The sequence below is a fragment of the Humulus lupulus genome, chromosome 4 (genome assembly GCF_963169125.1).
Source record: "Humulus lupulus chromosome 4, drHumLupu1.1, whole genome shotgun sequence".
Classification (NCBI taxonomy): Eukaryota; Viridiplantae; Streptophyta; class Magnoliopsida; order Rosales; family Cannabaceae; genus Humulus; species Humulus lupulus.
Genome location: NC_084796.1, coordinates 130,921,525 through 130,946,968, shown reverse-complemented (window position 1 = coordinate 130,946,968; position 25,444 = coordinate 130,921,525). Strand labels below are relative to the sequence as shown.

Below are 25,444 nucleotides of genomic sequence, written 5' to 3'. Positions count from 1 at the left end.
CTTGTAATCCTTTTACTTTTATCCCTGTTCCTCCTATGACCATTTAATCTCACTGCTCGAGTTGTTTCCCTTTGTGCAGGTATGGACTCTGAGGATGTCTTCGATCATTACGAGGCTGCCGCTGCCTTTTCTGTCCCAGAGGCGGCTGCTGCCTCTTCTGTCCCAAAGAAGGATAGCAAGAGGACTCGAGGGGAAAACAGCAAGACTCCCTCGAAGAAGGCTTGAACAGACGATGCTCCAGCCGCCGCCCCTTCCAAGGAGAACACGACACCTCTGCCCCCCACCGAGCAGTCGACTCCCACAACTGTTAATCCAAAGCTCTCCTCTAGGGCCGTTGACAAGGAGGCATTGGACAACTTGCTCGAAGGCTCCCTGCCCAGCTTCGTGGTCGGGTCAGCCCGAGAGAGGATATACAAACTCTCAAAGCATTGACGCAGTCAGGCCGCCATCACCGACACTGCTTCGATGGATGCCGACCAGGTCGTCAACAGAGGGCTGAACGAGATAGTTAGCGTAAGTAGCATCTTGTTATTTTGTTATTCATATCTGATTTCTTTCCCTTACTTTGTTTCATTTTTTATCCTTCAGGGGCTGCTAACTCTAACTCCTGGCTGGCGCCGCGTTGGAGCATTGGTTTCTCGCGGAAAGAATTTCGACTCCAGGCTTGCTCAGGCTAAGCAAGTACTTGAGGCTGACAAGGACAAGCTGCTCGAGGAGAACAAGGAGTTGTCCAGAAAGTACGAACAAATGTGTGAGGAACAAATGGCTAACAAATGTTTGATAGCCAAGAGGCCTTGAAGAAAGCCAACGAGGAATGGCAGAAATGGAGGTAAAGTTCTGTACTTGTCACCCAAGAGTGTAAGCAGCTTGGACTCAATCTGGCCGCCAGTAAGGAAGAGGCGAAGAAGCTCGAAGAGCGAGTGCAGGAGCTTGAGGAGCGAGTGCAGGAGCTCGAGGCGGAAGGGGCCAAGAGTTTGAAAAGGTACAAGGAAGCTACCCACCTCTGCTTCTACGAGTTCTGGAAGCACAACCGGGAGGCCAACTTCAACTACTTGTCCGAGCGGTTGAAGAGGACTCTGATGGCACAATGCGCCATCCGGTTGGAGGCAGAGGAGAAGGCTAAGGCTAAGGCACCCGCTGCTAATGCTGAAGCTGGTCCTCCTGCCGACCAGGGCACTCCCCCTAATCCTCAAGACCCTCCTGCCGACCAGGTCTGTTTGTAAAGACAATTTATTTTTATTGCTGCAAGGGCAGCTTTTTTACTTATAACTAAACAATTACATCTGAGCAATACTGCTCGCGGTGTGAAAGATTGCCTTATTGATATTATAATGTTTCTTTTTATTATAATATATGTTCGCATGACCGAACTTAGCATAGTACTTTGGTTTGATTTAACAAAACATAAATTTTGAAAAATACTCTAAGTACCGTAGCATGCTTTCACTCATTTTGTTCATGTGTTTACATACCCTTTGGTATGCTTTGCTATCGATGTACCTTATGTGCCCCCCAAGTGATCGAGGAGCTTTAGGTCCTTGGTCACTTGCCTTGACCACGACCTGTGCGAACATTGCTGCTCGGTCGAAAACGTAACACTTATAACAGCAAAACAACACACGTAATGAACAAATACTTGTAAAAATAAATTTACAATGGTTGGCAAGAATGAATGGATGCGCGCAGTCCCTTATAATCTTGTATAAAAAATGGACTAATCATGTCTTTACGAGTGATCTTAAAAAAGATCTTACACTTATAAGCGATTAGCCATACAACATGGCTAACCCTTTTTCGAAACTTGTAAAAAGTAAAAATTTATACAAGCCAGTCCTTTAAAAAGGACTGTTCATTGGTAGTACTTGCGCAGGTGTTCACCGTTCCAATAGCGTGGAAGGAGATCTCCATTTAAGCGTGCAAGTTTGTAGGTGCCCGGACGAAGGACTTCTTCAATCTGGTAAGGTCCTTCTCAGTTTGGTCCGAGCACTCCAGCAGTGGGGTCGCAGGTATTCAAGAAAACTCGTCGTAGCACTAGGTCACCGACGTTGAATTTCCTTTCTTTCACCTTTGAGTTAAAATACCGGGCGACCTTTTGCTGGTACGCAGCAACTCAGAGTTAGGCTCTTTCTCGTATTTCTTCAATTGAGTCTAGGGACTCCATCATCAGTTGGCTATTCTGGCTCTGGTCGTATGCAATGCGTCGATGTGAGGGGGGATCTAATTCGACAAGTAACATAGCTTCATACCCGTATGCCAAGGAAAACGGGGTGTGACCCGTCGCTGTTCAATGAGAAGTTCTATACGACTAGAGGACTTCAAGCAGCTATTCTGGCCATGCTCCTTTAACGTCTTCAAGTCTTTTCTTCAGGGTGTCCTTAAGCGTTTTATTCACTGCTTTGACCTGCCCATTTTCTTGTGGATGCGCGACTGAAGAAAAGATTTTGATAATCCCGTGCCTTTCGCAGAAGTCGGTGAATAAGTCACTGTCAAATTGAGTTCCGTTGTCTGAGACAATCTTTCGAGGCAAACCATATCGGCAAACAATGTTCTTGATGACAAATTCAAGAACTTTCTTGGTCGTTATGGAAGCAAGTGGTTCAGCTTCGGCCCATTTGGTGAAGTAGTCGACTGCTACAACTGCGTACTTCACTCCGCCTTTTCCCGTTGGCAGGGATCCAATCAAGTCTATACCCCATACTGCAAAAGGCCAAGGACTCTGCATCTGTTTTAACTCGTTTGGAGCTGCGCGTGGGATTTTGGAAAATCTTTGACACTTATCGCACTTTCGCACAAACTCCATTGAATCTTCGTTCATAGTCGGCCAGAAATAGCCCTGCCTTAGAATCATTTTCGCCAAACTTTGCCCCCCAGCGTGATCCCCGCAGAAGCCTTCATGCACTTTTTTCATCAGTTCCTTAGCTTTCTCTGGTGTAATACATCTGAGCAGTGGCATGGAGTATCCCCTTCGGTATAGAATACCATCGACCAGTATATACCTAGCAGCCTGCCTTTGAAGAGTTCTGGCCTTGTTCCTTTCTGCTGGTAGTACACCATTTGTCAGATACTCCAAGTAAGGCGCCATCCATGTATCTTCCATTCGGATTTCCATACTGGTTCCATTTGCTCGTATGCTTGGCTCGCTCAATCTTTCCACTGGCACAATATTCAAAGTGTCAGCATCTTTCGCACTCGCGAGTTTGGCTAAGGCATCTGCGTTCGAATTCTGTTCCTGAGGTATCTACTGGAGGGTATACTTCTTGAACTGGGCCAATAGATCTTTTGTTTTGTTCAAGTAGGCCACCATTTTTAGGCCTCGTGCTTGATATTCCCCTAGAACTTGATTCACTACCAGCTGTGAATCACTGTAAATATGCAGCACCTTTATACTCATGTCTTTTGCCATTCTTAATCCAGCAAGGAGTACTTCGTATTCGGCTTCATTATTTGACGCGGTGAAGTCGAACCTAATGGCGCAGTGAAATCGATGCCCTTCTGGCGTTATCAAGATCACTCCTAGTCCCGTGTGAGATTCGTTTGACGACCCATCTGTGAATAACTTCCACGAAGGAGCTTCATCTTGAGCCTCAGGCGCATTAGGCTTTTCGCACTGCTCGCTGTCTGGGAGTTCGGTGAACTCTGCAATAATATCAGCCAAGACTTGGCCCTTTACTGCTGCTCGCGGTGAATATGTAATATCGAACTGCCCCAGTTTGATAGCCCATTTCAATAAACGCCCAGCCGCCTTTGGTTTTTGGAGGACTTGCCGAAGGGGCTGGTCCGTTAAGACTGTAATGGGATGGGCTTGGAAGTAAGGACGTAGCTTCCTTGAGTCCAAGATTAAACAATACGCTAACCTCTCGATGGGAGGATACCTTAGTTCTGCTTCGATTAGCCTCTTGCTTACATAGTAAACCGCTTTTTGTACGCCTTCTTCCTCTCGTACTAGTACCGCACTAGGAACATTTGAGAGGATTTATTTTCATCTGGTATTTGTTCAATACGTCGAAACACTCTCGTAAATCCTTCACGTGTCCTTCTGCTTTTTTCGACTTTACCAGCATGTCATCCACGTACACCTCCATGTTTAGCCCAATTAATTCTTTAAACATGTGGTTAACCGATCGCTGGTAAGTCGCACCTGCGTTTTTCAGTCCGAAGGGCATTACTTTATAATAGTATAATCCCGTATCGGTCTGAAAGCTGGTGTGATCCTCTTCAGGGGGATGCATGCTGATCTGATTGTAGCCTAAGTATGCATCCATGAAGGAGAGGATCTCGTGTCCTGCAGTAGCATCGACCAACTGGTCGATCCTTGGGAGTGGGAAGCAATCCTTCGGGCAGGCTTTATTGAGGTCTGTAAAATACACACAGGTTCGCCATTTGCTGTTAGGCTTGGGAACCAGTACTGGATTAGAGACCCACGATGGATAAAATGCCACCCTGATGAACCCATTCTCCTTTAATCTTTCAACTTCTTCTTTTAAGGCTCTCGACTGATCCTTGTCGAGCAACCTTCTTTTCTGTTGCACGGGTGGAAAACTCTTGTCTATGTTCAGGACAAGGCTAATAACTGCAGGATCTATCCCAGCCATGTCTTTGTGCGACCAGGCAAAGACTTCCTGGTTTTTTCACAAAAACTCCACTAGTGCATGCTTCGTGGTTGGTTCTAAGTTTTTCCCGACCTTCACGACTTTGGTCGGGTCTTTCTCGTCAAGTTGGACCTCTTCTAGGTCCTCGACGGGTCCAAAATTTTCTTCAAAATCCCCAAAGCGAGAATCTAAATCTCTATCCTCACTTTGGGCAATACCCTATTTGGTGACTTCATCACCGGATTGGGCTTGTGTATCAATTTCCATCTGCAACCTATCTGGGGGAGTGCTCTTTGACGTTCCCTTCTTCGCCTTCATAACTGAGGCATTGTAGCACTCCCTGGCCTCCCTCTGGTTTCCCAACACGCGTCCTACCCTTGCGTCTATCGGGAATTTCATGGCTAAGTGCCATATAGAGGTGACGGCCCGTAGATCAACCAGTATAGGCCTCCCAATGACGGCATTGTACGTCGAAGGACAATCGACTACTATGAAAGTAGCGAGTAATGTCCTGGTGGCAGGCGCTGTACCTGCTATCACTGGTAGTCTGATTGACCCTGCTGGGGCGAGTCCCTCACCAGAGAAGTCGTATATTGTTTGGTTGCAGGGCTCTAGGTCCTTAACGGACAACTTCATGCGTTCCAGCAAAGATTTATACAGGATGTTCACCAAACTTCCTGTATCAACTAGCACTCTCTTCACCATCATATTGGCCATTTGGATATCCATGACCAGCGGATCGGAATGTGGGAACCAGACATGTTGGGCGTCGCTATCAAAGAAGGTTATTTCGCCCTCTTCTAACCGAGCCTTTTTCGGCGCGCGGTCATCCACAGTCATCATCTCGATGTCCTGGTCGTGGCGCAGAGTCCAAGCATATCGTTCCCTGGCCTTTCTATTGTTTCCTGCGAGGTGCGGGCCTCCGCAGATGGTTAACAATGTGCCAGTCACGGGATCAGGCTGCAAAGGTGGCGAGCGTTGGCGTGTGGGCGCTTGCTCGTTGCCACCTGGAGCTTCTCGTTGGGAATTTCCCAAGGCCTGTATATATCTTCTCAAGTGTCCTTGTCTAATAAGGAACTCGATCTCATCCTTCAGCTGGTTGCATTCGTTGGTATCATGTCCGTAGTCGTTATGATAACGACAGAACTTGGTAGTGTCTCTTCTCGAAATATCCTTTCGAATGGGAGCAGGTTTCTTATAAAGCACACTGGAACTCATGGCCTAATAAACCTCTCCCCGAGACTCAATAAGGGCATTATAGTTAGTGAACCGAGGTTCATAACGATTACCTTTGGCTCGTTTATTGTCAGAGGTGGAAGGCTCATTGTGTGGCCGTTTCCCTCCATTCTTGCCATTGCCGTTGTCGTTCCCGTTGCCTTTGCCATTGCCGTTGCCGTTGGGCTTGGACCCATTGGCGGCTTTGGCGGGCTCGGCAGTCACCTTATCCTTTCCTGGGGGCTTCCCTTCATTGGCGATGGCATCTTCGAGCTTCATGTATCGATCAGCTCGATCCAATAATTCCTGGGTAGTTCTAACCCCATGTTTTCTGAGGCTGTCCCAGAGAGGCGTGCGGCGCTTAACCCCTACGGTTATGGCCATCATCTTGCCTTCATCTCCCACTTTTTTTGCTCCAGCAACTACTCGCATAAAGCGTTGGACGTAGTCCTTCAGTGGTTCTCCGTCTTGCTGGCGTATTTCAACCAGCTGGTTTGCCTCAGTCGGGTGCACACGACCCGCGTAGAACTGTCCGTAAAACTCCTTTACGAACATTTCCCAGGAAACTATACTTGCAGGAGGGAATTTGAAAAACCACTCATGTGCGGCATCAGAAAGTGTTGCAGGGAAGATCTTGCACCGAGCGTCTTCGGACACTTTCTGAATGTCCATTTGTATCTCAAACTTGTTGACGTGAGATACCGGGTCACCATACCCATCAAAGTTCGGAAGCGTAGGCATCTTAAACTTGCCAGGAGTTTATGCCATAGCTATCCTCTGGACGAAAGAAGTGTCTTTTCTCCTATCGTGGTCGATATAAGATGTTCTTCCCCCGACCAGCTGTTGTACCGCCTGGTTGAGGGCATCTATCTGGGCTTGCACGGCGCCAGGAATCGTCGTGGCCTCTGGTGCTGGGGGGACGTTCTCGTCTTGCCGCTCCCGGCGATCGTTGAGTACATCTCTTAAATCCTCATCTCTCCTCCGCTGCTCTCTAGCTCTGAGCCGGTTGAAGACGTTATTTTGTCTGGGCTGCCCCCTAGCGTCCCGTCTATCGGGTTGGTCATTCCTAGGCAGCAGGCTTTTGCCTCCACCCCTTTCTTCATTCCTCCAACCGGTATTTCCTTTGCCTGAGTCGGCCTCATTATAACCATGGCCATCTCTGAATCCTGATTGGCTATGGTGGGATCGACTGTTCCCTCAGTTGCCTTCCCGGGCTGGAACCTCCTGAGCGTTAGAGGGTGGTCTGCATTGGTCGGTAGGTCCCCGTGCATTATCATGTCGTGGGGGACCTCGGACCATAGAGCCTAACTCTGAGTTCCTCCTGTTACCAGGAGGATGCTGTCCTCTGCTTGGAGGGTTTGGCTCGTCGCCCCTATGGCATCTAGGACTGCGAGGCGGCTGCCCGGCCCTATTCTTCCTCTGCTGCGGGGGATTGCCGCGACCAGCTTGGGATGGAGGCTGTGTTTCAAGGTCCCTTAGCGGGACATCGTCCTGAGGCACCGGTGGCTGCTCGGGCCTTTGTGGGATCGAGGGTTGGATAGGCGGGCTAGGATTGGGACCCCTGTGGGGTGGCCCATTCGCAGGTTGATCAGGCTGCGAGGCAGGTGCAACCTGATTCCTAGCCAGTTGTAGGGCTCCCTCGAGGGCTGCCATGGCCTCCCTCTGGCGACAGTCCATCTCTGCCTGTCTTTCACTCAGCTCCAGGCACTGCCGTTCAATTTCTTGTTGCTGCCGCGCCATGATTTCGGAAGCACTTTCCTGGTTGGCCCTCAGATTGGCCAGTTCATCCTGCAATACCCCTAGGGTATTCTTCAGCGTCTCGGAGTCCATTTCTTCCTCATCAAATTCCAAATGTGGCTCATCCTCAGCCACGTTTGGAGGAGGAGGAGGCGGGTGAGGGTGTGCAGCGCCGGCCGCCTGTTCAGTTTTCTTGGTAGTTTTCGCCATTGATCTTTCAACGATAATGTATCAAGCTCTCAATGAAAGCACCAGAATGTTGACCCTGATTTTGGCCAACTGACACGGAGTAAAATATGCTTGATTTGGACAAACACGTTGGAAAGAATATGATGACGAAACAATAAAGAACACAAGAGTTTATAGTGGTTCGGCCCCAGAATCTGGTAATAACCTACGTCCACTTGAATTGTTATTGATATAGGATTCAAAGGAGTGATCAAAGAACTAGGGTTCAATGAGTTTCACCAACCTCTGAAGAATAATACGATATATCAAATAGGATAACTCTAATCTCCAGTAATCAGAAAGCAAAAAAGAAGAAGAAGATCCCTTTCCCTTTAGCCTTCCTTCTCTATTTATAGGCTCAAGGAGGATTTACATTAATTTGTTACAGATATTATTTCCTAAATAATCAGATACTCGGGAAATCATGGGAGATAATTTCGAATACTATCATAACTGCATAGGATCTTTTCCGCGTATAGCATGCGTACGACCAGGCTGGTCGTATGAAGAGATCGAACGTCGTGACAATAGATGTCTTCCTGGTCGATGGTCGAGCACGAATTATGCCAGATGTTAGCCACGTGTACTAAATGTTTGCCATGTCATCCATGCTTTTTTTTTGGATAACAACTATCTTCCCACATACGTTTTGGTCCTCCTCTGCTTGATAAGGGATGTTCTACTCTTGTTTTATCCTTTTTTTTATCATTCAAAGGTGGATTCCCTTATGTGGGTATAGTGATCAACGCAGTGCGCCTCGCCTATTCTTCTCTGATTTCTAGTATTTTAAATACCCCTTTAGCCCTTAACTGTAGGTTTGTGAGATCTCTTGGTGGATTTAGGTAAAGTTGTTCACTCAACAACGACCCTTTCTGGAAACTTTCTCTGAATAAGTTCGTTGCTACAGCCTTATCCACATTATTGATATGGTGCACCAACTTTAGATACCTTTTCAGGTATGCCCATGGATTCTCATTCACTCCTTGTTGTATTGAATATAAATTGCCCATTGATTTAGGTGTCTCTGCTTTCCCATTGTATTGCTGGACAAAAAAACTCTCCTAACTCCACGAAGGAGTTAATCGATTTTGGCTTTAACTGCTTGAACCATCTCAGCAATTGTCCTTCTAAGGTGGTCGCAAAGGCACTACACTACATAGCTTCATTTTTCAGTCTCTGTCATCATTTTCTGCTGAAATTGCAAGATATGATTTGATGGATCTGAACTGTTGTCGAACTGGGCAAAGTTTTCACAAAGTCTTTCAGCTTTGGCTCACTGACGATCCAATTAGTGAATGGTAACTTAAAAATGTCTTTGATTGCTTCATTGGCTATGTCCATGGAGCTTCAAAACCCTCCATTATTCATCCTATCAAGGAATTCTTTCATCATCTGCTCCTTCCAATCGGAAGGCACTATTGGCATTCACGACGACTAACAAGCTTGAGACTATTTTTGAGCAATCGGTGTTTCTACCCTCTTCGCAGTATGAGTTCCACTTTTCTCTTTTTCCCTCTACGATGACTTTTCTGCTTCTTCCTCATAGATCTCAAGCATATCTTCTTCCACTTCTTGTTGTTCCAGGTTATTTTCCGATTGGACCTCATCACTTGGACCCGTAACAGTGTTCTTTGCTCGACCCTGATGGACGTCTTTCTCCCGTCACATCATTACCAACTCCGCCACTAATTTAGTTTGCTGATTTTCCATTTCTTCTATTCATTTTTTATGTTGTTCTTTTGCATGTTTTTGTCACTTTTCAACTAAACATAATATGGCATCATCTTGTTCTAATGTATTGCATCACTTTATGCAACTCTTGCATATAATTAACTTGCGATGATTGGCTTGCGTCTTCATCTTGCTGTGTTTTTGAACGAGGCATTCTTTTTACTTTACTGGTTACCATCAACTCAGTTTTTACAAAAGACACAAAAACAACATTCATAAAAAAAAAATTAGTGGTTGTTTTATGCATCATTGCACATTGATTTACTATTAGTTCCCACAGACAGCGCCAATTGTTTGGGTCAAATTCTTCCCCCAAATCTTTTCTTCAAGTTCACTTAATTATGGATTTGATGCACTATTCTTTGTTGATGAAGACCATCTATATCTTACACATTCTATTGGCAAAACCAACAACATAAATGTGTTCTTCACTGAATTGGGCTTAAAGAACATAAGAGGGTGTACCTGCAAAAGACACTCTGATGCTTAAGTCAGCACAATTTTCTCTCACTCAATTCTCAATCTACACAAACTTTTATCAAACTAAAGTCTGAGGTCCACCAACTTGGTCCCTCTTCTCCTATTTATAGAAAAATGACAAAGAATATGGTTAGAGAAGCTTATCATGATTGGTCCATGTGTTCGGCTTCACTAACTTTCTTCCTGCCTTTTTCTTTCCTTCACAATGTGAGCTCAAATGCTCACCAACCCTTTCGCTCAACTTAGGATCTTCACGTGGTCTATCTGCTTTGAGCTCATAGCTCATCAACTTGTTTAAACACTATGAGCTCATAGCTCATCAATCTATTCAATAATTTTGAGCTTAGAGTTCATCAATCTATTCAATCATTTTGAGCTTAGAGTTCATCAATCTATTCAATCATTTTGAGCTTAGAGCTTATCAATGTATTCAATCATTTTGAGCATAAAGCTCATCAATCTATTCAATCATTTTGAGCTCAGAGCTCAACCATCATACTTTCATTCTTTTAACAACATATTTCTCCGAGCCTATCATTTTCTTGTCTCAATTCAATGCCACGTCATCTAGGGGAAATTATTGTCATACAGTTTGCCCATGATTCGAACATCATGTCTGAATGATGTCCGAATCATGTGCAAACGATGTTCGAACCATGTCCGAACGATGTGCGAATCATGTCTGAACCATGTCCGAACATAAAAATCTCAGTTTGTAGAAAGCACTTAAAAATTTGTCATCTCAACATAAAAAAAAAATTTACAAATTTGTAAGCCCAAAATAGTTCGAAAAACAACTATAAACTATTATATAACCCACATTCATAACATATACACAACAATAACACTTACCCATTATCAAAAAATATTTTTTCCTTCAATTTTAATAACTTTTGAAGATAAATATCAAAAATTTGAAATAGATAAAGATGTTAGTTGCAATTCATGAGTGAGGTTAGGAGAGAGAGGAGAAGAGAAAGAGAGATTATTTCTCCTAAGGGCATTGAAAACTTTTCACAAAGGCATTGAGGACATTTCACAGGGGTATAAGGTTAATTTTGTGAAAAATTATTATGAGGGTATATGGTTATATCATAAGGTTAAAGGAATGTTATTTGGTGGAGTTTCCCTTCTATAATAACTTAACCAAGAAAGTTTGGTGTTTCTTTCAAAATCTTGGATGGCATAACTTTAAAAAATTACTTTTTGATTATTAAGACTTAAAAGCTATTTAGAGATTTGGTGGGTTTACAAAATAAATTAGCTTTTTTTTCTCAAGAAGTTACAAAGAGTAACTTCTTCAAAAAGATTTTAGAGATTTAATGGTTAGAAATGTTTATTATACCGAAACTAAATCACTCCATCAGCTACTTTAATTTAGATATATTTTACCTTCATAGCTTTAACTGTTTATTAGTTTATCAATCTTTCTCTCTCTCTCTCTTTCCCACTTTCCATTTTAATAAATAAAATATACTTGAAAAATATAATATTTAAATGATGTAGATAAAAAATAGAAAAATAAGTGTATGGTGTATTATAAAATATCGAAGTAAAATTGAAAAAAAAAAATTTGTGAGGTATTTTAAAAAGGGTAAATACTCATTTGGTATCTTGTATTTTATCGAAATACAAACTTAATACTTTTTTTATATATAATTATCAATCGGTACCCTCTGTTTGCAAAAACTACATAGTTTGGTACCCTCCGTGTATTTAAATTTTTAATATTCCCTTATTACCCCTCATTTAATAATTTATTTGATTTTCAATAGTTTTACTATTTTAAATTTTAAATGATTTAAATACATTTTCAAAATTCATAAAATAAAATAAATGTTTAACTAAAACTTCAAAATAATTTTAATAAACAAATTTTTTTTAAATAAATTTAATTAATAAAAAACAAAAAAAATTAATTTTTTTTAATTACCTTTAAATAAACCTAAATTTTAATTTAATAAATGAAACAAAAAAAAAAAAAAAACTCATATTTCAGCCTCACCGTCTCATACCCCACCCTCCTATTTTCACCAACATTTTTTTTTCAAAGTAAGATTGATTTGTTAATTAAATTAAAATTTTAGGTTTATTTAAAAGTTAATTAATAAAATTTTAATTAGTTTTTTAATTAATTAAATTTATTTTTAAACTAATTTTGTTTATTAAATTTATTTTAAAGTTTTAATTAAATATTTATTTTATTTTATGAAATCTGAAAATATATTTAATTTATTTAAAAAATATAAAACAATTATAAATCAATAAATAAGGGATAATATGAAAATATTAAAAAATTTAACAAAGAAAATACCAAACTATTTAATTTTTGTAAATAGAAAGTACTAATTGATAATTATAAAAACAGAAGGTACTAAATTTATATTTCAATAAAATATAAATATAGACCCTCTTAAAAATATAAATATAGACCCCTTTAAAAATAGACCCCTTTAAAATATAAATATAGACCCTTTTAAAAATATAAATATAGACCCCTTTAAAAATATAGAGTAGGGAAACTGGTTTGACTGCTCTTTGGAAGCCCAGAGCACAATAGTGCCGAATCGCTTAGCCGTGAACATCTCCGACAAGGAAAAGATACTCAGGAAGCACCCAACGAGAATCACCAGAGCTCCATTAGGTGGGCACACAGAATTTCGCAAAATAGTAGAAGCAGTGTCTCAGCCAACGAAGAAGCTGAAAAGTGGCGATAGAAGTCCAAATCCAAACAAGGCTTGTCTTAGGAGTCACATGAATGATAGGCATCCTCAGGTGGTTTATACCCACATAAAGCTTTCCGATGAAGACTAAAAAGAGCTTACATCTTCCATTTAAACATGAAATACTTGTCTGGTTTCATGCCAACGAAACTTGCATGTGTAGTAATAGTGTGTAAATACTAGTGGCACCCAGTGATGATCATGAAAATAATGTAAAAAAGAAAAGGTATAAATTAAAGCTGTTTTTTAACATATTAATGTTGATTGTTTTGTTGGAAGACTTGGCTTTTTCTTTCTGTTTATGGGACAAAACACTCGTATAAATACATCAAACCTAGATCAACAGAATTATTTAAAACCTTGAATAAATCGGGGTCTCAAAACAGTAGAATTTAGAATTGACTACACCGGATATAGGATTTGAAATTGATTCTACTACCACCAGCATAGGTTTTAAAATCGACTCCACGACCAAAATATCCCTGCAAATCTAAAATGACACAGAAGTGTTGTTAGTGACTACCTGAGATATATATATATATATATAAAAAAAAGTACAATGTAATCTTAAAAGTTAAAAAACAAGTTCCTTCAGGTGCAAATAAAATTGGTATAAAGATAATGAGCGAAGACTTACATATGTTGCCGTGAAATATCAACTAAAAGCTTTCAATAGTAAGTTCTACGAAAGAGCATGGATCGGGGATGTCGAAGTTGTTTAATACCTGAGAAGCCAGACAATTAAACACTTTTTCTTCTTTTTGATAAAAATGATATAAAGGGGATTGAGATGAAGTCGTGCGTGTGTATAAGTTGATGGTTGTAGCCAACTTGTGAGTCGAAATTAATAATTCTAGACATATGTAATGAAATCTACCTCAGGGTGCACAATGCCAAATGTGCCAATGCGATTCCCTTTGTAGATGATGCTTGCTTGTCTTCCAGGAAGATACTCGGGTTCCTTCAAAAGGTACAAACAAAGTATGGGGGTATCACTAAAAATCCAAGGTAGCCAAAGAAAACTCAAATTGAGAAAGAAAATACTCACGTTGGATGGTTTTATAGAGTACCCTGTATTGTCATCAAGCGGAACAAAAGGAGCCCCAATCACTTCCATAATTCTATCCACAAGGCCATGAATTAACTGAAAAGAAAATTCTAAAGGTCAACTTACACAATCAAATTACATAAACAAAACAAATAACGAGAAAAACATTCCATTGGGCTTAGAAGAGTGTTGAGAAAGGATATACATAGAACAATATGTTCTTAATATATGAGAAAAAAACAGTTAAATGCACTAATCCATATTTTCATTATCCTGTATTCCATTAGCGAAATCAACTGCAATAGTTGAAATCTTATAATGATTAGTTAAAGGATCTTTTGATTAAACAGTATACTACACTATAAGTTCCTGTACCATTCATTCATTTGCATGCATAATACATACAACGTTTTCTGCTTCCAAGATTCATATCTCAACTCAAACAGAAATGTGCAAGGATAATAAAAAAGACCTACACACCAGTGAAAAAAAATACAAAAACAGAGATTTCTTGTAGCATTTGGGAATGCATAAGACCATACTTAATTCCAGCTTTTTAGCATTTACCTCAAATCCAGAGGTTGCTCCACAATACAGTGCTGCTAGTCGGCGACAATTTGATGCACCAACATCTTTTGTTTTATCCAATACTGCTACATCACCCACTTCAAAAATCTTATGACAACAAAAAGAAGTTAGATTTTTATAAAACCACCTAGCATAAAGGAATATTACTCCCATACAAAGGCTATTTTAGAACAATTATCCACCAAGCACACAAAACCTGAGATAATCCACCATTTTCGATGTGACATGGAAACAAAACACTCCTATTCTATAAGGTAAAATCACTAACCAAAAATAAAAATAAAAAATTAATTTATTATATTCTATAAAACCTGGGATCACGCTACTCAATGCATCTAGGATAACAATCTAGCTGCATAAGTTCAGTAAATGCATTTCTACCATAGAAAGTCAAATGAGTGAAACTTTTAACATTACCTTTATTGGTTTTGGATGATCTTTGTTGTGTCCAACTGTTTTCAATATGCCAGGCATCAGACTAGTTCGAACAAGCTGTTTAAATCAATATTTTATCAATATTTTAAATAAAAATGAAATGTCTAGAAGCAATGACATTAGCATATTATGCACATGAGAAGTTCGGCATCATTTTCTAGCTGGAAAAAACAATGACATACATAGGTAAATTTTTCCTACAGTGATGCAAAAGCAAACTCCTACAAGTTACAACTTAAAAAAATGAAACTAATAAAGAATCCTAAAAAGGTAGTATCTAACAAGATACAATTACCAACAGAAAGTCGAACAATATATTTTTTTTTACAATTCAATTGATAATAACCACAAATATAAGTTGCCACTATGTAAACTTGCAAATGATCATTAAATAATGCCAACTGTGTAAAATTTAAAACCACAAATTAAATTGTCACTATGTGAAAACTACAACTAAACACAATTAAGAATACAAACCTCAAAATCAGCAGAACGAGGATTTCCAATAACCACTGCTGTTGATTTGTCATCTTCACGATTTAGCATGGTAAAATTTTCTTTCCAGGAGCACAGTATAAAGGTCAAGACCTCTGTAAAGCCGTTCATTGCAATCTATAAAGAGAAATACATTCACAGAAGAAAAACATGAAAATATGAAAGGTCATAAAAATCCAAAATTGATAATTATCGCAAAAGGTTTTCCCAGTAAACAACCTCCCGTCGGATAAGATCACTGAGCTCATTCAAAGGAAGCGGCTGCAAAGATGCAAGCTTTCTCTTTGAAATATTGTTATATCCATAAGCAATTGCAACATCCTGAAAGAAAATGTGTTGTGAAGGACATTCAAGTTGAATAACCTCAACAGATATGTTCAAGAAGCATCAGTAAACTAAAATTTCTTTTACTATTGGACCTCCATCACATCACATGGGTGAAGCACGTCACTTCTGGTTGGAGGCACAGATACTTTGATGCTGCACTGGTTATTGTCTGAAACAGAATGCTCAGCATACAATTGCATCTGATTTAACAAGCTAGTGACCTGAAGAATAGGGAAATGATACATTCACAATAGAATAACCAGAAAAATCTACTTGGCTTAAATCAGATTAGGTCAACTAAAATAATCATAATTACACAAATAAACAAAAAAAATAATAGAAAGAGTGCTTGTGACCAATAGAAGAGAAGATGAACATCGATAACCCATAAAAGCATGCCATAGACAGATACCACGAAAAACATTATAAAATTTGTAACATGTGAAAGGAGAAAGTTGAAATATAATAAAATAAAATTATTTTCTTTTTAAATAAAATAAAAGTTTATCAGCAACCCGCCACTGTCTTATAAAATCAAGCACCAACAAGGATATTATGATTAAATACACCTTAGCAAATAAATTAAATTAAAAACCACATACCTCTTCTGCCTCCAATGAGACTCCAATTGCACCGTTAATATATGACAAAGGAACCTCCATATTGTAGATGGATAAATCAGGATATATAAACGACTTCCCATCAGAATAGGTCACTTCAACAGGTTCAATCTCAAACTTTTTTTCACAATAAGCTGAAAAAGCAGTAACCTGAAAGGACAATAAAAACGTATTATGAACACGAATCAGTTAAGAACTATTAGATAACCAAAGAAATCCTCAGAAATCTTTTCCGTACAACAGTGTTCAAAACAATCTTGGCCTTTGTCAAATCTGTTGCAGTACATTCAATGAAGACATTCCTTGTTTTTAGAGTGATTGCTGAGTGAGCACCATTGATAATTGGAGGTAAAGACAAAACAGTTCTGCCAAGCAAATAAAAATTACATCATCTATAACAACATAGAAATTAAAAGGTCGAGAAAGGTAAACATTATTTATGAAATGAACCAATATGAAGAGGTGATCTCAATTTCATACAGCCCTTATAAATCTCTAACTGTAAATACTTGCATTGATTTATAAGGGAAAAAAAAGTGTAGAAAGGAAGTTCATAGAGAAAAAGACGGTACTGAACCAAATAATAGACGGCTCATAAACACCCCTGTACCTATTGCAGTCGTATATAACAGGGTACACTGGTGAGTCCTCAATTATGTGCAAGAACTTCTTCAATTTCAAATCTGACTGAGAAATATAATGGAGAAACATGAAGCAAATATAAGATTTACTAGCTATACAAGAATGAATATCGCATAAAATGTGTGAACATTGAAATACTTATAATGTCCTGCTGCCAAAATAAATAAGTAAAAACTTATATCATTATTAACCTACATAACAGCATAAATGCATGTCCATCATTGAAGATATCTTAACTGAGACTCACTTTGTAAGACTCCATCAGTTCATCAGCTCTGAATCTTTTCACCTGTAATGCAAAAAGTCAAGGGGAAGTTACTTCTAGGAATTTCCATAAAACATATTTTAAGGTTTTAAGTGTAACTTAATAGAGAGAAAGAAAGATGCAGATCAAGATAGAGGATATGTTTGGTGGAAAGGAAAAAAAGATGAAAGAGATAATAGAATCTAGAGTCCAGATATAATCACCTGCTTCAGTGGCACAAAATTTATGCTTGAAGGTGGCAAGGCCTGAAAAAAGAACAAAATTGTAATTTGTAAGTTCCTAACCACGTGTATGCCTCAACAAAAAAAAGGTATATAACCTAAGAATCAATGTCATAATTTTTCCATTCTCTGTGCATATATATTGGGAAAAATGAGAGTTAAAAAAAACACATTTTCACTATTTTGATTTGTATTCTCATTAGGAGTTATTCCTAATGTTTGCTTGTACTGATATTAATACAAGCTGTGGTTTCGCTTTTTTGGATAAATAAATAAAAAATAAAATCACATACAAACAGCAGAAGAGGATAACATATATAGTGGAAAAGCGTACCTCATATGTGAATGGGGCTTGCAACGTGTCCATGTCATGAGTTCCTATTGCAACTAGGGTTCTCCGCCTATCATACAAGATGAATTTAAGCACTTCAATTAAGTCACATTAATTATTGGGAAATTCAACATGAAAATCAACAAAACTCAATATAGATATAGATATCTAGAAAATTTAAAACCATGAGGACATCAAGCACAATCAAATTGATTTATCATAATTCCAAAACAAATTGACGTCAATGCAACTATCACTTCTAGAAGTCTACTTCCAGGTGCCATCCTTTAGGTTACTCCAGTACACCAGAGAAAGAGAGAATAAAAGAAAAACCTACAAGAAAACCATGCGACTATAGGATCATGGCCAGTGACTGTGTTTCACATCCAATTTTATGACTTTAATTCTACTTTTTCTATCTAACAAGATCTTTTTATAAGTTATTTTAATTTCATCAACAGTGCATTTATCTTAATTAAAATCCCAAGCATCAAATAAATTAAAAAAATCCATATGCCGGTATCTGGGAAGATATTTGTACAACTGTAAGCATTAAATTGACTAAGTTATACAAAATTAAAAATTAAAATATAATTACTTTCATTCATTAGTATCATTGCAAATAGGACTAATTTGCAAGATTAAGTTCAACCATGAACATCAAATACAGCTTTTGATGTTAATATTATCACAGAAACCAATTAGCCATCAAGATTTCGTCATTTTTAGATAGCTTTAAGTAATAGAGGGGGACAAAATGGTAAATCAACCTCTATTGTACACTATTCTTACCATAGTTTGTCAATTTTAAAATTCAGAAGTAGAAACAGTAATAAAAACCTAATTAGTAACTTATGGAAACTAACAATATGCCCAAACAGATAACAAAATAAGAAAATTAAAATGCATTACCTGCAGATATTTTGGTGAAGCTTATCTTGGAGGTCAATAAAACTATTATATCTTGCTTCATCAAAAGTTACGCCTCTTAAAACAGCACAAACGACATAGGGTCGAATCAATGACGTCTGCCGTATCAAAAAGAGCATTATGCTTCATGAAATAGGAGTAGTATTCTAAAGATTAAATGTTCTGTGCATAATTTTTTGAGCAAAGTGAGATAAATACCTCTGGCTTTACATGCATTTTAATTATTGAATCTGAACTACTCTTAGCAAGTCTATACTCAGGTATCTTCTCTTTCTTTTCAAAAATGCGAAGTGACTGAACAAGCCCTTCAAGACAAAGCAAATCATATCTGTGCATAAATCAAACAAAATAATTCTCATTCCCATCCCTTTTCCGTTTAATCAATGAAGTACATTTAAGAAACTGAGCTTTGAATGAGTTTAAACCAACCCCTATATAAGAAAAATAAAAACAAAACTATCAACAAAATTTTAATCAAATCCATTCACTAAAGTCAAATACAGGAACCAGAAAGAATCACTAGACTAAAAGCACCAACCCATAAAACTCAGCGTTAAATTTGTTTGAACCAATCCATATTTAATAATTCCAAAGGAAAACTATAGACAAAATCACTAAATTTAATACCACCAAAGTCATACATCTAAACTCAACTTTAATTGAAATCAAAACTTGACTACACTGTTAAATAACAGCAACAACAAATGTAAGCTCTCAAATCACATAACCATTATATGTAGACGAAGATAAAAATGAACGAAAAACGATTAAAAGCATACACGAATTCAAGTGCCAAAGGAAAAAGGATCACCTATTTGCAGGAACCTCAATTTTGTATATGATTTCTTCTTCATCGTCGCCTTCTTCATCGTCCAAATGTTTTTCCTTTCGAATAATTGCTTTTTCAGTTGTCTGATACACAAATTACCGTTACACCATCAAGCATATAAACATCACTCCACCGTTACCGAAAAACAAGTAATTCTCGAAAAAAAAATTGAAAAAAAAAAGTAACAGGCAAGGACATAGAAATGCTTACAACGTCGTCAAGCTCGATCCCGAAACTGAAGCATAAATCTTCGAACTCTTCCTGAGCTGCGCCATTAAATCACAAACGATTATGATTTATTTTTTTCCATTTTTTATTGTATTTTCTTTGGATGAAAATATATATATATAACAATGAGCATGGGATTAGCAAACTCACTGTAAGTCCTCCCTAGGGCTGCGAACAGACGATCCCTTCCTACGCTGACAGTAGGCATGGTGAACAATCTCTCAGTGACGACGACGGCGGCGTGGCCGCGGGGGGGGGGGGGTACCGTGGCGTTTGACCGCGTGAGGAGTAGCTGAGCCGCAAACCTGAAAGAGGAAAGCTAAGGCCGCGCCGGTTAGAGAGGGGTGAGTTGAGATTGAGTGGGACGCTCTGGTTTGAAGTTTAAGAGCGAAAGCTTGAAAGATTTAGGGCTGGATGAGAAAAACAAATGAAATACCATTTTTATCCCTTAACTTTAGCTTAATGTCGTACTCCAACTCTATTTGTTATATAATTTCATTTATAACATTTATTTTACAAAACTTATCAAAATTAACCCCATTTTCAATTTAGTCAAAACAATTTTCTTAAATATAATATTTCATTTTAATTATATTAAGTGATTCAATTGAGACTGAAAGGGTAATCATATTTGGGAAAAAATGATAAAAAAAGAAAGTAAAGTTAATTTTATTAAATTTTTATAAATGAAATTTTGTAGGAAAATGTTCATAAATATGGCTTTTATAGCTATAGTTTACAAAAATATGAGATTATATTTTTTTTCCAAATTTTATGATAAAAATTCAAAGAAAATAAAGATAAAAATTATGGAAAAAAAACAAGGGACTACAAAAATAGGAAAGAGCAAATTCAAAACCAAATCAAAATCTAAGATTATGAAATATAGAGTATAGATATGAAGAGTAAACAAAATCCGGCAATCTCCTAAAGTTCCAACCAGCTATCATTCTTCTTTTTCTTCAATTTTCAGATCTAATTTTTTTTCTTAGATCTAAACCTTTTTTTTCATATTTGGAAAGTAACAATTAACTTGTATAAATTTTTAAGTTTAGGTAAACTGTTATTCATATTGTTGACTGTCTTTTTCGTAATCAACTCTAAAATGAGATTAAAGAAATAAATGAATAGAACACAATGGGTTTGACATGGTTCAGGTTATAAAAGAACCTTAGTCAATGAGTCTCTGGTATTAAGAAATGATTGGAAGCTTGTGAGGGTAAGCTCCAATGGAGTAGTCTCAGGCAGCATTTAGATTGCTCTGAGTAGAAGGTGTTTTTTTCTCTAAAAACCAAACCCTTTACAATGAGACTCCCGGCCCTATTTATAGAGGTTGGGGTCATTAATACTAATCATAAGTAATTAATACACATTCTTCCCATTATCAAGGGATTAATACAAATTCAATGCATTGGGCTACATTGAATAGAGACCATTGCCCAAACAAGATTTGCGGGGGCCCAATGCTGAAAAGCACCTACTTTATAGGGAACATGCCCCATGGACTGTCAGGGTGTGCTGTAAGTACCTCCATGTCAGGCGGCGTAGTGGACATGCGAATTGTCGAGTCATACACTCGATAACACTGTTGATGGATCGCCCATAAAGGTTGTTAGACGATCCTCTGGCTCTAAAAACCCGCATTTGCTGACATGTTGCGCCTTATCTTAGGTCTGAGAACCAAAACCTCAGACTTAGGAGACGATTGGGAGACAAGAGCCCTCGCTTTAAATGCCCGAGCTAGAGAACCTCCATCTTCGAGAACGAACATCGAGGAGTAATCTACTAAGGCACCCATGGCCCACTGTCAAAGACAAGGTTTCACCAAAGAGAACCCTTGCTCTGTCTAGAGGCCTCGGGCAGTAACATGCCCCGATGATGTTTATGAACGTCCGAGCCAGTCACTAGGGGTTGCCACGTGTCGAAGGTGAAAATACGAACAACATTTGCCCCCTAAGTCTCTACTCATCCTCGGACAGTGGAGACTTAAAACTGAGGAAGACTTTGAAAAGTCCTCGGATAGGAAACGTTTGGACTTCTGCTGATGTCACTCTAAAAAGCAAAACCACATGTCAACGCCCCATTGTTGGGCCCTTCAGTCTGTGCATTTAATTAGGGGTCAACTCGATATCCCAAACGTCCACTTTGCGCCTGAGGCGTCTTTTCCCAAAGAAACAATGATTACGATCTGTGCCTTTTGAACCCTGACCGTCAGATCACCCTCGCGAACTTAATAGGGCAAGCCATTCGACGGTTGTGGGGAAGTTGCTTCCCCAACACATTTTACTAGGTATAATAACCCAGAAAAACCATCTTTAGTCTCATACGGTAACCATTCGAAAATCAAAAACCTTCCCAGAACACTTTCTTCTCTCTCGTCTGCCTGTGGAGGAGGTAAACAGGGCCCCCACTACACGCCCTATGCAAAAGTACGAGAGTGATGCATTCGAAGCAGAGGATTACCACACTCTGCTTCGACACCCCAATGCCCTCAAGGCGATCATGAGGTATTACTCGGTCAGAGACAGATGCCTCATCTGCCTCTGTCGGGAGTCCGAGAGGGCGCATCGCAGTGTCTACGGCCTAGGCGCTTGAAGTCAGGCCCACCTGATGGCAGGGTACCCTACCCCTCAAGCAATACTACGTGAACTTCCTGAAGTTTGTGGGGATAGCCCTCTTCCAGCTTTCCCCAAACGGCCACAGAGTGCTCGCGGGGATGTACATTCTGTACTGGAAGCATAAATGGCCTAAGCCCTCATCGGCAGAGATTCTTTATTTCTACAGTTTCAAAACCACTCCTCGAAAGAAAGGCTCCAAGAAGATGGATATTATGCCCTGGCGAAGTACCCAACTTTGTCACTCAGCTACAAGGCTTCCCACCATAACGAGAATCACTCTCGGGACTACAAGTATGCCTTCTTCTTTACAAACGACTTCTCGACCCGTAGCAACCTGACCTTGATTATTGATTCTTGATTCGATACTTAGTTATTTCCTTTTGAATAGGTCCTTTCTGCCAAACTCCCTATGTCCAGCTCTTCGAGGATCATCTCCAGGAAATGAGGGCTCTCCCCGACCAGGACTTGGACCTTAGCGTCCTGGTAACAGAAGCGAACCTTATTAGGTCGGGGCTTCTTAGCATCGAACAACGAATAAGCAACTTGGAGCTAACCAAATACTGTCAGTCCAAAAAGTCTCGGGAGTTGGCGTCCTGTCATAACAATTACATATAAGGGCTGGCCAAGAAGGCGTTTCATAAACGGTTGGTGAACATGTGTGCTGTAGAAGAGGCACAAGATGATCAGGAGCTCGAGGAAGAGTTTACGACCAGGATGGAAGCTTCCCACATAGACTCAGGTAAATCACCTCTCGCTCTGACTTCTACTTCCCGAGTAGGTGATAGGATAAGTCCCGAGCATGTTTGGGCTTCCCCAACACTCCTTCGTTGTGGTCAAATCTCACATCAGCGTTGGACTAGGGAAGAATTCCAGGATTACCTAGATCTCATAGACATTTATCTCTACCGCCCTAGGAGGCAGTCCATTTCTCATGGATTCATACCCTTAGACCGAGTGACGTCCTTCACCTCGAGCTGGTTTTTCCAATATGGCACCAAATTTAGTTGTGCGGTCGGGAATAGGATAATACACCCTCACTGTTTGCACCAAGGCTCAACTCACGGTGGGCCTTCGAGTAGCTTATTTTATTGCTTTATCCAATTGTGTAGAATGTATGCTGACTATCTGATTTTTTCCTCCAACTCACATGGGATTGGCGGACATTGCCCGATCACGCTAAGGTTAGGAGCGCCCCCCAGCTCTTCAGCAGGAGAAGGGTCGTCACATCCTCGAGAGCAAACCGAGCCTTCTCCTCCGGCCAAGAGGCGGAGTGTCTCCACTTCCCTCGTGGATATCCCGTAAGTTGATTTGCCCCCGGTGGTGGAGATCCCTTCCTCACCCGGGTCAGACGAGGTGATGCAAGAGCCAAGTCAAGAGGAGGTCTCAGCATTGGACCAAGGATCGGTTCAAGACTCGGAGAAAGAGGTGGTGCCACCCCAGGTCCGTCTCCTTGTGTACCCTGAGAGGTATAAGGGGGCCTTGTTATAGTAGTATGAGAAGATGCTCTGACACTTCGACGCGAGGCTAGAAGAAGGCAACAAAGCCTTGCACGAAACGAACAAGGCCCTACGTCAACTCAAGCCATCCCGAGAGGCCCCCCATCCCTCCAATTGGTCGGGCAAAACTGGAGACCTTGTTCTCCAACAAGTTAGGGGAGGTCGTTGCTCCTCTCGCTGCTGAACTCCTCCAAGGGGTCAGTTCCACCATGTGTGAGTTGACCGCCCAAAGCTTTTCCCAACTCGGTGACAGTAACGAGGCTTCTCTCGTGGCCTCGTGTCGGTATGCCTCCATTCGAGTAAGCTAATCATTCATGTGTTTGATTCAACTCAACAAGGTGTTATCAAACTAACACTTATATTTATATATATATTTTTTTTTTTTTGTAGTCCGCCTTGGCCTACCAACACTTGGGAGACATCATGATGGAGAAGTCATACGAACTTCAGAAGTCCCAGGATAAGAATGTCTCCCTTAAGGAGAAAATGAAAGGCTCTCGGGAAGAACTTGCCCGAGCCAAGGCTGCCCTCGAGGCCGAGCGAAAACGCTCTCGGGAGCTTGAGGAAACCATCCAGAAGGCCTCTGAGGATATGTAGCAACCCAAAGGGGAAACGAAGGCGGTTGTTGAGGGCATGCAGCGAGCCCAAGAGGAGGCTAAGAAAGCCACAACCGAGATCACCCGAATGGTCCTGGAGAACTCCCAGCTTTAGGAGCAGCCTATTGACCGAGCTGAGCTAGCAGAGAGGAAGGATCTCCAAGTGATGGAGATGAACAGCTCTGCTCGGTGCCAGGTGGAGAACCTCAAACGGGAAACAGAGACTATTATCGATGATGCCTTCTGTAACGCCCTACTACCTTAGAGTCGTTACTAAGTGAGTTTAAAAATAGAAATCGTGCTTTTGACTGACTCTAAGTGGTTTCTAAAACCAAAAGTGTGGATAAATCAGAATTTAAGGCTGTACTCTTTTAAAATGTTTAACTTCATTGAAAACGTAAGTATAAAACATCTGGGATCCCAAAGTAAGGTTTACAAAATATTTACAACTCAAAAATAGATTTACACCAGGTTAACTATCAAAAGAATGGATTAATACAGCCATTTACAAAATGCCCCCAACCAAAGCAGTCGGGCAGGCCGAACATGTACGCGCCGCCCCCACGCTCTCCATACTCATGGTCGGTTGACTGACTCCTTGCTTTTACCTGCCACACGAAGCACCCGTGAGCCGAAGCCCAGCAAGAAAACCCAAATAGAACATAACATATGCAATTAATATAGCTGGCATAATTCACAGATAAATAGGAAAACCATCAGATTAAACAAGCACGGCCATGCCGCCCTAGAGGCCTTACCAAAGCTTGGGGTCTCGGTCCTTACCGTAGGATAACTCATGTATCCCTGGCTCTCGGCCTTAGCCGTTCATTCCATTATAATCACACATATAATACATTATGAAATAACTGTTCAAACATACAAGAGTTCATATAAGATTACACATTTGCACACAATACAATCTAGGGCCGTGCCCTGCAATCACACAGTAGGCCCATGCCCTAATCTCGGGTGTTACGGTTTTCTTACCTTTAGATTCGGTAGCCTTGATCAACCTGACTCCTTGAGCACGATCTTACCCGAGCCCTAGCGCTTACCTAGGCAAAATCCATAA

The 25,444-nt window shown here is 40.0% G+C and overlaps 1 protein-coding gene across 2 annotated transcripts; it reads right to left on the bottom strand.

The window, feature by feature from the left end:
* Positions 1–12,911: 12,911 nt before the first annotated feature.
* On the bottom strand, positions 12,912–20,046 carry LOC133830811 (phenylalanine--tRNA ligase beta subunit, cytoplasmic). Of its 2 annotated transcripts, none has more exons than XM_062260884.1 (20): positions 19,813–20,046; positions 19,645–19,700; positions 19,417–19,517; positions 18,804–18,933; positions 18,588–18,703; positions 17,679–17,745; positions 17,327–17,368; positions 17,106–17,147; positions 16,827–16,903; positions 16,455–16,581; positions 16,199–16,366; positions 15,689–15,817; positions 15,489–15,590; positions 15,252–15,386; positions 14,757–14,831; positions 14,319–14,426; positions 13,752–13,847; positions 13,581–13,664; positions 13,341–13,428; positions 12,912–13,185 (listed from the first exon to the last, which is right to left on the bottom strand). In XM_062260884.1, exons 1-19 carry the CDS (start codon positions 19,868–19,870, stop codon positions 13,363–13,365), a joined length of 1,779 nt encoding a protein of 592 aa, XP_062116868.1. In that variant the 5' UTR covers positions 19,871–20,046; the 3' UTR covers positions 12,912–13,185; positions 13,341–13,362. The 2 variants fall into 2 exon arrangements, with proteins under 2 accessions (XP_062116868.1, XP_062116866.1); XM_062260882.1 differs by having other exon boundaries at positions 12,912–13,193; positions 19,813–20,045.
* Between the last annotated feature and the right edge of the window lie 5,398 nt (positions 20,047–25,444).